At 42.2% G+C, this 14,443-nt stretch overlaps 1 protein-coding gene across 1 annotated transcript; it reads left to right on the forward strand.

Annotated features, from left to right (window-relative positions):
• Positions 1 to 315: 315 nt before the first annotated feature.
• LOC128365180 (platelet-derived growth factor subunit A-like) lies at positions 316 to 13,196 on the forward strand. Its single transcript, XM_053325843.1, has 6 exons — positions 316 to 483; positions 782 to 878; positions 5,775 to 5,882; positions 6,064 to 6,257; positions 10,764 to 10,890; positions 13,186 to 13,196. Exons 1-6 carry the CDS (start codon positions 421 to 423, stop codon positions 13,194 to 13,196), a joined length of 600 nt encoding a protein of 199 aa, XP_053181818.1. The 5' UTR covers positions 316 to 420.
• Positions 13,197 to 14,443: the final 1,247 nt, after the last annotated feature.

The following is a 14,443-nucleotide window of genomic DNA, read 5'->3' on the forward strand; positions in this document are numbered from 1 at the left end:
CATTGGACACCTGTTCTTTGGATAGCAAAACAAAGAGCAGCTGGACTTGATCTTAATTAAGTTTGATTATTTCATGCTTCAAACTACTGGGCAAAATTATTCATCTGTGATCTTTTCCCCCAGCAACTCTTAAGTCTTTTATATTAGTTTGGCAATCAAGCCCACTCTCACCTACAGTGACTTAACACTGAACGCAGAAGCAAAACGAGCTTGGTTCTCTATTTTAATTGCACTTCATTCAGCAGTTAAAAGATCCTTCCAAGTTTTACACACTCCTAACTCGTTATCTCGTTGGAGTCGTGGAGGTAGCCAGTTCTCCCGAGGGATGGTTCTGGGCTCCCGAGACCAGGGAGCAACATCCTGGCTCCTTCACTGGACCTTCGCCCCGTCCTGGTGCCTATACAGCGGACCTGAGAGGAGATGAGAGTCGCGGTCTACCACCTCTTAGCCGGCTGCCTCTGCCTGTTACGCACCGCAGCTGAGGTAAACCAGACAGAGGTAGGCTGTGGTTAATATTGGCTGTTGCTTGTAGTGAGTCTGTTGCAAGTTGCAACTCACAGAAAAACAACTGCGGTAGATGCATCAGATTAATTTGACGTCTGCGTAATTACGCACAAATGTTTACTGTTTCATTGGCACCGTTTGGCATCAGGACTGTTCGTTTTTTTAAATAAACACAACAAGTTGGCTTGAATTATCTGGCACAGAGTCTGTTTGCAGAACAATGACGTTTGCATGATTGTGCTCTGATTCATGCTCACTGCTGACCTTCTTCCCACAGGAGTCTCCTCTCCCCCGGGAGCTGCTGGAGCGGCTCTCCCGCAGCGAAATCCGCAGCATCAGCGACCTCCAGCGGCTGCTAGAGATAGACTCCGTAGGTAAAGCGCTTTATTATAATAATACAGCCTCTCTCACCCCTGCAAGCTGGATTACTGAGCTTTACTGCAAAATGAGGTTATTGAGTGAGCACGCTAATAGAAAATGCAGTTCATATGACGCTTATGGTATGAGCACCATAATACCTACTCAGCTGTTTTCCAAAGTAAACGCTTGTTGTATGGATGAAATATGTCTAACCCTCTCAAATTAGAATCAGTGGTTGCATCAAACTCATGTCAGTAGGCTAGTTCATCAACAGCAGCCTGAAAGAACAACAAATAATGAAGGTTTATCAGCATCTGAGTGTGTCTTCACTCAAAGCTTCTGGCTGAACCAACAAAGCCCACCAACAGGTTTGCATGTTCCAGTTTGTCCTGCAGCTTCCTTCACAGTCTGTGCTTTGAAAGACTGAATTGGGGTATTAGTTGCATCTGGTTCAGTGCACAGGAAGAGGATGCTGTCCCCTCATCTCATACTGAAATGCCTCACCGGATGTTGCTAGGTGACCGGTGGCCCCTTTTTGCTCTTTACACCCTCTATGAACTCAGAGACAGAGTTGATGTTGTGCCTTTCAGCTACTGCCAATGTTAACTAGGAAGGAGACGTAGATTTGGAAGGAAAACGTTTGTTTAAAGGGGCACTTCACTGATTTTATGCATTAAAATCAGTTAACTGGCCACCAAGAGCACAAGTCAGCTTGTGTGAAAAGGCAGAGGAGCTTTTGTCTCGTCTGAATAAATAACTCCTGATGATGTCACAGTGATGTCAGCAGGGGTGTTTTGTCTTGGGTTTGGACACTACATGTTTGTGATGGGAAAGCCTGTGTTACAAAACTGCAGAGGGTGTTGAATTTTAAAGACATTAACGTTACCAGGCACAGAGGATCTAAGAGACGCTATTCAGTTGCAATATGGGAAGTGTAGGATTCATAGAGCTTATAGCGGACCACGTTGACTAAAAGTTGGCATATCTCACTTTCTGCTGCTGATTTTGACTTCTTTCAAAAAGAAATCCTCCAACTTTATGGAAGCACAACACTAAATCTCTATAATACTCGGTTGTCTCTCTGTTTCCAAACTCCCTGCTGTAGTCCCAGAGGAGTCTGAATATTTGGAGAAATTGCCTCATTTTCCTCAGGAACCCATTTACTGCCATTATTTCCCTTAAAATGTAAGAAACATTAATCTGATTTACTCAAAGTTTATGTTTCATCAGTCTGAAAGTTTCCATATGAGTCTACACATTACCTGAGATTCAGAGGAGGAAATCTAAACCTCTCCACCAGGAAATAATCCCCTTAAAAATGCTTTTCCCCTTAAAAACATAGCTGTGTCTTCATTTTAATGACATATTTGTTAGCTGGAAAAGCAGTTAAATTTAAGCTGCAACTGAAGAATTGTGTGCTTATAAAAACAACAAAAGAAAGTAAACATTGCATAAAAGTAAACTATCTGCAACTCTAAATGACACCTGATGAAATTAAGTAAACACAGCTGATGCCACTTCTCATTATCTCGGTAATAAATCAGAACTGGCTGAATCAGTCAGGTGAGACACGAGGAAATAACTGTAACATAAAACAGGCTTTATTGCATTTATGCCCCGAGTCAGACTCCAGCAGATTCCTGCCACACAAACTTTCCTCCACCCTGAACTTCTGTGCAAAAAAAAAAAAGAAAAAGAAAAAATAGTTAATTCATTTTTCATGTCTGTTGCGCCGAGCGGTGCCACCATTAATCCTGGCATCATTGAGATGCAAATGTCGAGTGTGACGGCTCCCCGGCTCGGTGGGGGTCAAGTGGCTCACTTCATTATGCTGTTGTCATGCTGCCCATTATTGGTTTGAGAGCAGGGCCCGCTAGAAGGCTGCTGTGTTGCTATGTATAATTCATGCTCAAATTCCTGCATGTCAGGGCGAGAGAGAGAGAGAGAGACAGAGAGAGAGAGAGAGAGAAGGAGGGAGATGTCGGAGGTGGACTTTGTTGTGTTTCAGAAGCACATTGTGTATATAGGCAGGCGTGTGTGCGTGACTACTTGCACACACACACACACACATGGCGGTAAGCTCTGCTAGAAAGTAACAGTGACGGGCGCGCTCTTTCTCTCACACACCCACACACACACACACACACACACACACACACACACACACACAAAAAAAAAAAGAAGTGTGAGGTTTGGTATTCAGAATCAAATTAAAACAGTCCTGCCCAGACATCATTTATACTGATTTCTGGGAATCTTCATCTCCCCCTCCCCCCAATTATACACACACACACAATCTCACGCACACACTCACGCACACGCACATGCCAACACACACACACACACACACACACACACACACACACACACACACACACACACACACATACACACATATCCATACTATCCACCCTGCACACACAATCTTTAATCAGAATTTATTGTCTATGAACAAGTCTGTGGGTTTGGTTTGGCAGTGCTGAGTGCTGAAACGGTTAGATGAATCTGTGAACACTTTAGAAACACTTGATTGATTTTTACAGCATCTCATGATCCGTGCAGACACCCACACACACACACACACACACAAAGGCAAGGCTCAGTTTTAAAAAAACAAAACAGCTTCTGAGTGTACAGTCACCCCTCCTGCATTGGTTTGCACACTTTTAAATCAACAGTTTAACTAAACATAAACACCCACTTGGATTATACATCATCATATCGTGATTCATGTCTCTGTATACTGACAGAAAGATAATATTAGCTGCACTCTACAAGTATTAATACGGATTTAGTGTCATTGGAAACCAGCTCAACCAAAAAATGTATCTTTATAACATTAATTTGACCTGCTAAAAGCAATCAAAAGGCAACCAAACCAAATAGGGTGGAAACCAGGAAAGCCACAAGCTCATTAAGCTCAGTCCAGATGAGCTGAATTCCCCCAACCATCACCAACTCTGACCAAAGAGGGTCATTATTGTATGATGCTATGATATTGTTATTTTTACCATGTTATTCTGTTACATTAGATCCTCATATGATTGATCACTCATATCAAATTAATGCATGCTAACTCACACATCTTACTTCTACCATCAACTTGTCACTTGTGAGGACACTGTCTTAATTAATTTCCTGGAGATGTGCAGAACATGTACACATCTATCATATCTAACATATATCACACCATCACACACTACCCTAAAACAAAGTCCATGCTTTGAATGAAATGATTAAACTTGGGGATACACTTTTTGTCTCCATATTGGAGGTGAGTCCCAATAATTCTTAATAAGGAATTCAAAATCGCACACACATGCACACACACACACACACACACGCACACGCACACGCACACACACACACACACACACACACACACACACACACACACACACACACACACAAAAATCATTGGTCAGTGTAGCACAGTTGTAATACTGGATTCACTTTAGCCAGTACCAATAGGTGTTAGTGTCATTTTCTGTGTTACTATGGGTTACTGGATTAAAACAAAGTCTTTGATGTTTTCTCACCCGTGACTAATGGGTTACGTTAATCCAATATTTTATCAGTGCTATATTGACCAACGCTGGGTCAACAATGATATGAACTGTTATATATAAACTGTTAGACTGTTTTATCGTAGCTTTTAAAATGAGGTCTTATCTTCAGTAATCAGTAGCTCACATACTTTAAAAAATCTTTAATGGTTTAGTTTTGAGGCTTCAAATTGAATATGTTGTGCCAAAATTCAGAATCCAAAAATGTGTCCAAATTTTTAAAGAAATGCTCTGAGAAATTACTATGAGAGCTTCATTCTTACAAAGAAGAAACTCTTCATTCCTTTTCTGCCTGCCTGCCCTCACATACTGTAAACAAGCTCTTTATCTTTCCCTGAGTGCATCTCATTGTAGCGGCCTCACTGAAACAGTTTCAAGTCTGCTGACCAGCTCCCTTCAGAGGTAAACTGGCCTCACAGTCACATCAACATTTATCTGGTATAACTGTCTAGTTATACGATATTTAATCAAAATATGGATGTAGAATCAATTTATAGGCATAATAAGTCAGACAGACAACATCCAACCATGGTTCAGGTTTGCTTGTGATCTGGTTGCTCAGATTAGAGTCCTTGCATGTTGTTTTAAGTTTTGGCTCAAAAAACCAGCATTTTCTCAGCCGAGTTGAGTCAAGTGACCTCAACATGAATGATCCAGTGTGTTTGCATGTGCAGTACGTGAATTGGATTAAGAATGTATCTGATGTACCCACAGTGTATCTCTCAGGGCACATTTACATGCGGAGAACTCAGCAACCGGTTGACACACATTACCATCATAACTGAGTTAGAATAACCTAGTTAAACTCATGCTCTGATCAGGGAAGACTCTGTAATGATATCCTTAATAAACATCTTACTGCAGCATGTAAACAGAACTCCTTTCACCTTTTTGGTTCTAATCAATCAATCATAAAGATGTCTTGAGATTTATGGTCCCTGTTTGATGATTCATAGAGATTTCCTACTGAGAATGAATTTTACGTGGATAGGAATATTTTTCATGACCCCGTTGACCTTTCATCAGATCAAAATTTAATATTTCACAAACGGAAAAGCCAGTTAATCAAAAGTCCAATCAACTCAAAACAGTTTTATTGTCCACTAACGAGTACAAAGCCAAGAACATGTACTACAAACTTCCCTTCTTCCTAGAAAATTAAAGTTTCATGAATGTTTTATCCTTCAAATAGTGTGTATCTGTGTGTGTGTGTGTGTGTGTGTGTGTGTGTGTGTGTGTGTGTGTGTGTGTCTGTGTGTGTGTGTGTGTCTGATGCAAGAATCTGGGAATATTTATGACTATTGTGACGTCTGAATGAGCATGTGTTGTTTTGTCTCTGTCCAGAGAACGAGGTGATCGAGGAGACAAAACACAGTTACTACAAGGACTTCTCTCACAGCCTTCCAGACTTGAAGAGAGCGCACGCACACACCAGACACAGGAGGAGCACCCGTAAGATTCACGCACACGCACACTGTGCATGAACAGGCTACACACATGGCATAAAAACTGTTTATTTAACCATGACACTATTTCTATATAATGAAATATTAACATGCACGATTTATCGTATCTAAAAAGTGCTGATAGCTGCAGGTTTTCTGTAACCTTTGACCTCTTTGTCCTCCTGCAGTGGTGGAGGAGGCCTTGCCAGCAGTGTGTAAGGTGCGGACAGTGATCTATGAGATCCCCAGGAGCCAGGTGGATCCCACCTCAGCCAACTTCATCATCTGGCCGCCCTGCGTTGAGGTGAAGCGCTGCACCGGCTGCTGCAACACCAGCAACATGAGGTGCCAGCCGGCCCGCAAGCACCACCGCACCGTCAAGGTATACAAGAAAAACACTTCTTTGGTTTGTTTAGATTAGCCTGTGGAGAAGGAGGGTTAATTCATAGCAAAAAAACCCAAAATAGACACAATTCTGCATCATATTATCACCATAATACTGAAGCTTCTATATTACTTTGCATAAATCATGCATGCTTATAATAATTACTTTTCCAAAGAAAGCATTTAAAACTGAGAGGAAGAATCTGACCAAACTGTGTGAAATTAAAGCAGTAAACAAAAACACAAAAAAGCAGCAGAAAGGGCAAAAACACTTAATACTTTCTTAACCCTCCTGTTGTTCTCAAGTCAAGGAAGGAGGATGGAAGGGAGGAAGAAGGAAGGAAAGGAGGAAGGAAGGAAGGGAGGAAGGAAGGGAGGAAGGAAGGGAGGAAAGGAAGGAAGGAACAGAGGAAAGAAGGAAGAAAGGAAGGTAGGAGGGAGGGAGGGATAAAGGAAAAGAGGAAGGGAGGAAGGTAGGGGGAGGAAAGAGAGAGAAGGAGAGAGGGAGGAAAGGAGGAAGGAAAGAAAGGAAGGAAGGAAGGAAAGAAAGAAGGAAAGAAGGAGGGAGGAAGGAAGGAAAGGAGGAAAGAGATAGGAAGGAAAGAAAGAGAGAATGAGGGAGGGAGGAAGGAAAGACAGACGGAAGGAAATAAGGGAGGAAAGAAGGAACAGTCAAAACAGACGGGGTCAATTTGACCCGGGAGGACGACACAATGGTTAAAGGGTCGGTTCACAATTTTTCAAGTCTGGTCTAAAACATTAAAAAAAAGTCAGGAAGAATAACTGCAGTGAGCAAAACCTGTTTCAATATTCCTTTTGGGCCCTGACTATTATAGTTTTCAGACAGACTTGAAAAATTGTGAACTTGTCCTTTGATATTCATACTAACCATTCCAACATGGTGGCACGTTCATAAACACCAGTAGTCAGTGGCACCACACAAGACTAATGATGGCACCAAGCATCTAAACACACACTGGTGTATATAGAGTATAATACACACATATATACGCACACACACTCCCAAATACATACACTCCACCCACTTAATCCATTTCACTTACTGGAGGTATACACTGTACACCTGCCAAAAACAATTATTCTCCTCAGCTTAACCATTGTGTGTGTGTGTGTGTGTCTGTGTGAGTGAGTGTGTGTGTTGGTGATTGAGAGTCTGGCAGTGAGTTTGTTGGAGAACATAATAGCTTCCTTTTGATCTCTACCAGAGCTGGAAATAAGACTCAGTAAAGCCCAACCGGTTCACAGTCACACCATGCCAACCGGGAGCTCAACGCCTGCGTGTGTGTGTGTGTGTGTGTGTGTGTGTGTGTGTGTGTGTGTGTGTGTGTGTGTGTGTGTGTGTGTGTGTGTGTGTGTGTGTGTGCACAGAAAAGGAATCCAAAATGCACTTTGAAAATAGCAATAATAAGAATATTGACTTGATATTGATATTCAGGGTGATATGAGCATTTGTTGCATATTTTGAAGTGTGTAACTGATGTTAACCCTCCTGTTGTCCTCAAGTCAATGAAGGAAGGATGGAAGGGAGGAAGGAAGGAAGGAAGGAAGGAAGGAAGGAAGGAGGGAAGGAAGGAAGGAAGGGTGGAGGAAAGAAGGAAGGAAGGTAGGAGGGAGGGAGGGAGGAAGGTAGGGGGGAGGAAAGAAAGAGAGAAGGAAGAAGGGAGGAAGGAAAGGAAAGGAAGGAAGGAGGGAAGGAAAGAAGGAGGGAGGGAGGAAGGAAGGAAGGCAGGAAAGAAAAGAAGGAAGGGAGGAAGGAAGGAAGGAAGGAAGGATGGAGGAAAGAAGGAAGGAAGGTAGGAGGGAGGGAGGGTGGGAGGGAGGGAGGGAGGGAGGGAGGGAGAAAGGAAGGAAAAGGGGAAGGAAGGAAGGAAGGAAGGAAGGAAGGAAGGAAGAGTCAAAATAAACGGGGGCCAATTTGGCTCGGGAGGACGACACAAAGGTTAAATTAGACTGAAACTGCTCCTACATGCAAAGATAAAAATGTAACAAGTAGGATTAAAAAGCAGGCTCTGGGAAATAACACGAGTGAAATATGGAGAAAAGATGAGGATTAGTACAAGTGGGCGTATAAGGAGGTGGAGTGGGAGAAAGAAGAGGAGGAGGAGGAGGAGGAGGAGGAGGAGGAGGAGGAGGAGGGTAAGTTTGATTCTCTGTGCTTTGGCCTGCTGATACCCAATATGAGATGAAAGGGCTCGCTCTTTGTCTGCCTACAGAGGAAATCAAAAATAAAGTCACTCACATATGCTGAGATCCAGCGTTCAGAGGGTAAACGGTCACGAGGGCAAGTTGCACACTCACAGCCAGAGGGGATGTGGCAGGGCGGAGGTTTAGGTGGACTGTCCATGTGTGAGACAAACAGAGACTACGACCTCCAGCTGGTTGGTGTGTGACGGTGTTGGCAGTGATGCAGGTGTTGTGTTTTATCATTGTGGTGAAGAGTGATCTGAGCCTGAGGGGGAAGCGTTTTATTGACCAGTTGATCTACATTTCCATCCTCACATATGGTCATGATTTTTTAGACATGCTAGCGGCGATGCTTGAGGGATGGCAATGGTGGTTGGATGGTCCACCACTTTGGCTCCGACTGCAAATATCTCAATAACTATTGGATTAACTGCTACAAAATGTTGTATAGATATTCATGGTGTCCCTGTGATCTAGCCCAATGACTTTGGTGGTCACCTGACTTTTTCTCTAGCGCCACCATGAGGTTGACTTTTGTGATTTTGAATGAAAAGAGGGATTTTTAGCACTTTTGGCGATCCTTCAACTTTTCATCCACCTGAAAATATCATCCTCATCCGCCTCAGCTGTACTTCAGTATAGTGTTAATTAGCAAATGTTAACGTGCTAACATGCTAAAGTAAGCCTCACCCTTTTATCTTAATCCTGGCCTGATGGTTGCTCTAGCAGGGCTGATCCTAACCTCAGCTGAACCTCCTGGGTTTGCTGTTGTTTAAAGTTTCAGCTCAGCGATGTCTAAGTCTGTTCAGACTTGAAGCAGAGACGCTTGTGCAATCAGACCTGGAGCTGCTCAGCCTGCGTGTCTGGGATATGAACATCAACATGTACTGTGTCTGTGTGTGTGTGTGTGTGTGTGTGTGTGTGTGTGTGTGTGCAATTGTTTCTGTATGTTTATAGTTGGCAGCACATATTGATGCATATATTGTGCTTGTTTATCTGTGGGTTTGTGTGCATGAGCAAGACGTTGCCGTTTCAGACGTTGAGCATTACAGCAGCAAGTGTGACGTGCGTTGACACAAAACAAGGTACGCATCACTTAGCGTCAGTGAATTCCTGGCAGAGCTGATACTGTTTTCATTCGTTCAAACACGAGCAGACACACCTGTGTGTTTACACAGGTACAGTAGAAACACAGCTGTCATTTAAAAATAACTAGCTCAAGGAAGGCATTTTGTCTGCAACACTTGTACTACACATTTACAGTAGCCCTCTACTTGAAATCTGCTCTAAGTGCTGTGTTAGTGTTAGTTTATTGCAGTTTTTAGGGACCAAAGAAATTACTTTAACCCACTTTTGTAGTGCAACCAAGCTTTGTTTATTAAGTTTTAATAACTCTAAGATATCAACAAAGAGTTTTATACCTACAGGCATGATTTGTAACTTTACAACTGGTTTGGAGCCAATTGTGGTCGAGTATACAACTTACAGAAGTGTGATGTGGAAACTTGAAGCCTCCAGTGCACAAACACTGACTATAAACATCTGTATTTTTTAATGAAGGAGAAAGATCACAAGCAATTTTAGGGATTTTAACGAGCTAACTGAGCTTTTTTGTGGAAAAACATTCATTAGACTCAAGTTATTATGTCATTTTGTGTGTCTTAAAACATGTCTGGAGGGCACACTTAGAGTCACAAAAAGTAGGTTGCAGGAATATTAATTTGAAGGTGCTGATATACCAGTTATCACTATCTTTCATGCGTGGCAATACTCAACTTCAACTTCCCCAGCATGTCTGTGGCCCTCTGTCATCAAACCTAATTGTACCTACTGAAGAGGTAACTCAAATATATTGTGTCATCTTTTTGAAAATCCTGAAAGAACTGGACACTGTTGTTTTTAGTTTTTTAAATTTGTTGGGAACTATTTGAGCTGCCAATTCATACACATTTTGTGCTATAATGAGTAATGACAGTTGCAAAATAGTCTATGTGATAGATCAAGATTTGGATACACAATACTTGTAAGCAGGATCAATTCATTGCAGGTTTTGGATGTCCATGGAATTTGCTTATGGTAAAAATCTAAAATATGACCAGACTCATCCTTTAAATCAGTATCACCTTCGCAGTTTAAAGTTTAAACAAAATCTGAAAAAGTCATTTGACTCTAAATAAAATTTGACAGAATCTCCACAGATGAAATTTGAGCAAGCGCTTTTCCCCACTCAGGAAATTCCTCCTTCTTCTGTCTCTTTCATCTCATCTCATCTCATCTTTCGCTCTCTCACTCTCTCCAGGTGGCGAAGGTGGAGTATGTGCGGAGACGGCCCAAGCTGAGGGAGGTGCAGGTGAGGCTGGAGGATCACCTGGAGTGCATGTGCACCAACAAACGCCACATCAGCCCGAACTCAGACACGGACAATGGTGAGTATACTGCTGTGTGTGTTTATACATGTATGCGTGTGTCTGAATGTGTCTCCTGACACCAATAAGAGCTGATAACAGATCTAAGGTATTTACAGTGCTTTTCCTCTCTGCTTGAATTAATTCCCCCTCAGGGCAGCACTCACTCACTCACACATACAGTATATACACAGCCCCTCCCAAACACATTAACTCCTTTCCTTCAAGGACCTCACTTCCCATCCTCCAAATATCTCACCAGAGCTACAGTTACCCCTGAGAAAAATACCTCAGTGCTTCAATTCCACAGCGTGGTAAAACAATCTTGGATGGAGATGGATTCATAACTGTATCGTGTGTGTGGTTGTGTGTTTGTAAAAGTGTGTGTAGCATGGCCAATGACATCAAGATCAGTTTTTATCCCCAGAACTGAGAAATGTGTCTTAGTATATGTGAGATTAAATAATAAACTTGTCTACACACACTTGAAGTTACTGTGATCCAAAAAACTGTAATTTTCAACTAAATGTGGCTGTTAAGTACACAATAAATGGCTAAAGGCGGGTTTATTTTGCACTCAAGGGCTTGTAAGTTAAACCATCCTAAAAACAGAAGGTCACATGTCAATCTCTACAGCGACCCTGTTAGTTCCTGCTGCCTGCTGACCAACTGCAAGTCACATTAACAGTCACATTAACAGTTTCAGCTGCACAATATATTTCATGTAGAAGTGTAATATTACTAAGAAGTTAGAGTTTGGGTCCTCCAGACTTGACTCACTGTAATTTCAGGACTGGCCTGAGACTTTTGGGACTTCTAAACTTGTTAGTGACTTATTAATATAGTTATTGGTTTCACCTGTAATGGAGTTCTGTACATATGTTGTCTTGAGCATGTCATTTACACACAATGCTCCGACTGGACTGTGTGTAAACTGGGTAGTGACCGAACGAGAACATGGATACAAGCAGCCAAAATGAGTGTCTGGGCTCAGCCGAAGAGATAGGGTCAGGAGTTCAGACATCCGGGGGAAGCTACTCATTCCCATCCTGGTTGCCTCCCTTTAGAGGGGTTCTGGGTACTTCTAACTGGGAGTAGGCCCTTGGGCACACTGGAGGGAGTATATATCTCTCCTGGCCTGGGAATGCCTTAGGATCCCTCAGGAGGGGCTGTTGAGCGTTGCTAGGGAGATGGGTGTCTGGGTTTCATTGCTCAGCCTAATGCCTCGGCGATCTGGCCCCAGATAAGCGGTAGAAAATGGATCAATGGATGGATGGATGCTTCGACTGACACATCCGCCTTACCAGTGAACTAAGAATGTCACCTTTAATGGAGAGCTGATGGTAGAGAAGTAGACAGGTAATGATGGGAGGAAGAGGGGAATGAAATGCTACAAAGGTCAAACCAGGGATGTAATCGTATTTATGTGGTACACACTGTAACCATTTGGCTACCAAGGCCATTTCTTTTAATGGTCCTGATAGCTTGTTAAACACACGTCACAGAAAAGCTTAAAACGGAAACAATGAGCTTTTCCTCCATTATGATTAAAGTTCTTTCACGTAGAGTGGAGTAGTAAACAACTCTGTGTTTCACTTTCTGGAGTGTGAATGGCTCTCGCACTGCGTCAGAGCACATTTGCATAAAGTTGAGCTTTACTTAATTTTGTAGAGTCACTGGGTGCTTTCTGAATCTCTGTAGGGGAAGTGGGCTAGAAAGTCAGGTCTCATCCACAGCCTTTCAGTGTGTGTGTGTGTGTGTGTGTGTGTGTGTGTGTGTGTGTGTGTGTGTGTGTGTGTGTGTGTGTGTGTGTGTGTGTGTGTGTGTGTGTGAACGGCCCATAACTAATAAATAAGGTTTTACTCTAACCTGCATACACATGACATAGCGTGATGTGACAGAACAGTAAACCTTCTGTATCATCAACAACACATTCAAGGGCTCATAAAAAATTACACCTTTGAACTTCAAAGTTCTTCATGAGGTTTTGATGACTCTCATAAAATAAACTCTGTCAATCTAAACGATTTCTAATTGAATTCTCTTGTTAAATGTATCATTGAGTTAGTATCTTTTGAGTTAGCTTATAAAAGCAGAAGAGATGTGAAGTATAGCATGGCTTGTATAAAACTCAACTGGCTTTCAAAGAATCAGAGTTGCTCAGAAACCCTTGAAATGGGTTTGTTGGACAGTTTACAATGGCTCCTGCAAAATTAAGTAGTGTTTTTTTTTTTTTTTTTTTTTTACTTATTAACTGTGGTGAAAGTGTTCTGAGTTTCTCTTTAATCATATTCACTCCACTTTGCTTCCCAACAGGAATCAGGTGAAGAGCGGTGGACAGATGGAGGAGTGGAGGAGAGGAAGAAGATGGCCTGAAATAAAAACAAAGGATAAGCACCTTTAGCCTCTAACATCCTCCACATCACACCACCTGCCAGCAAGTTACTGTGGAAGGTTTGATGGAGGAGATGATGCAGCAGCAGCAGCAATGTTGCATAAATTGGACTGCTATCTTTTACCTTTTGGGAGGTTTAATGGATACTTGACTCATGTGGACTTCAACTGCCAAAAAAAACTAAGTGCATCAAACTTCCAGACACAGAAACAAACCACAAACAGGCTGACGGGTCTGCTTGTCGTGAGGAGTGAGGTGGATTCTGGGATGCTGGAGGACTTATTGTTTGAGTCTTGTTCTTTCTCCAGAGTATAAACCGCTCAGCGACTCGGATTATAAACTGGGTGGAATCCTTTCTAGAAACAGTGACTGGGATTAGGTTTTTGTATTCCAAGATTTAGCAAAACACACTCATACACACAAGCACACATGCACATATATCCTCTTATTTTTTATAACCTCTCATTTTCTATCGCTGTCTGTTTCTATTTCTGGTATGTTATCCACATTAAGAATGGAGGGACCCCTCCTCACATGTTACCAATACTAATAAACTATTTATATGTAAACAAAGTGAGAGTGGTGATCGCAAAGACAGTCATAGCAAAAGAGGTTTGTCACAGAGAGCCACGGAAAGGATTTAAGAATTCATTTCAAGCAGAAAGAGGAGCTGGACAGGCTGGTGTGTGAGAGAGATTATCTGGAGGATCATAATACTGGAGCTAAAATCCCTGTGAATTTGTAACTGAGAATAACGCACATATAAAAATCCTGCTAAAAAGAGATGAGTGGTAGACATGATTGCGCTGTTAACACAGTGGAATAAGTAACAGCTAACAGGGGGATTTTTTTTTCAATGTTGTGACAAGGTTGCTGGTCGAGAAAATTGACAACCGTCCCGCTAAAGAGGAAGGTAAATGTTTTCAAAGGTGACCTCATCGTAACTAGTGAACGCTGGACAACATGGAAGACAGAGTGACCTCATATCAAAACACGACACATCCGTCAGCTGCTTGTTCAGTGTCCACTTTCATTAGCGTGTGTGTGGGACGAAGAGCTCTTTCTCTCTGGCTGTTTCTCCCTCACAGTTTAACAAAAATTAAAAAAAACATATGAGCACAATGATGAACAATGGGAGGAAGAGCTCTGTTTGATGTGATTATGATAACATCACACTGT

This window comes from Scomber japonicus, chromosome 2, assembly GCF_027409825.1.
Source record: "Scomber japonicus isolate fScoJap1 chromosome 2, fScoJap1.pri, whole genome shotgun sequence".
Lineage (NCBI taxonomy): Eukaryota > Metazoa > Chordata > Actinopteri > Scombriformes > Scombridae > Scomber > Scomber japonicus.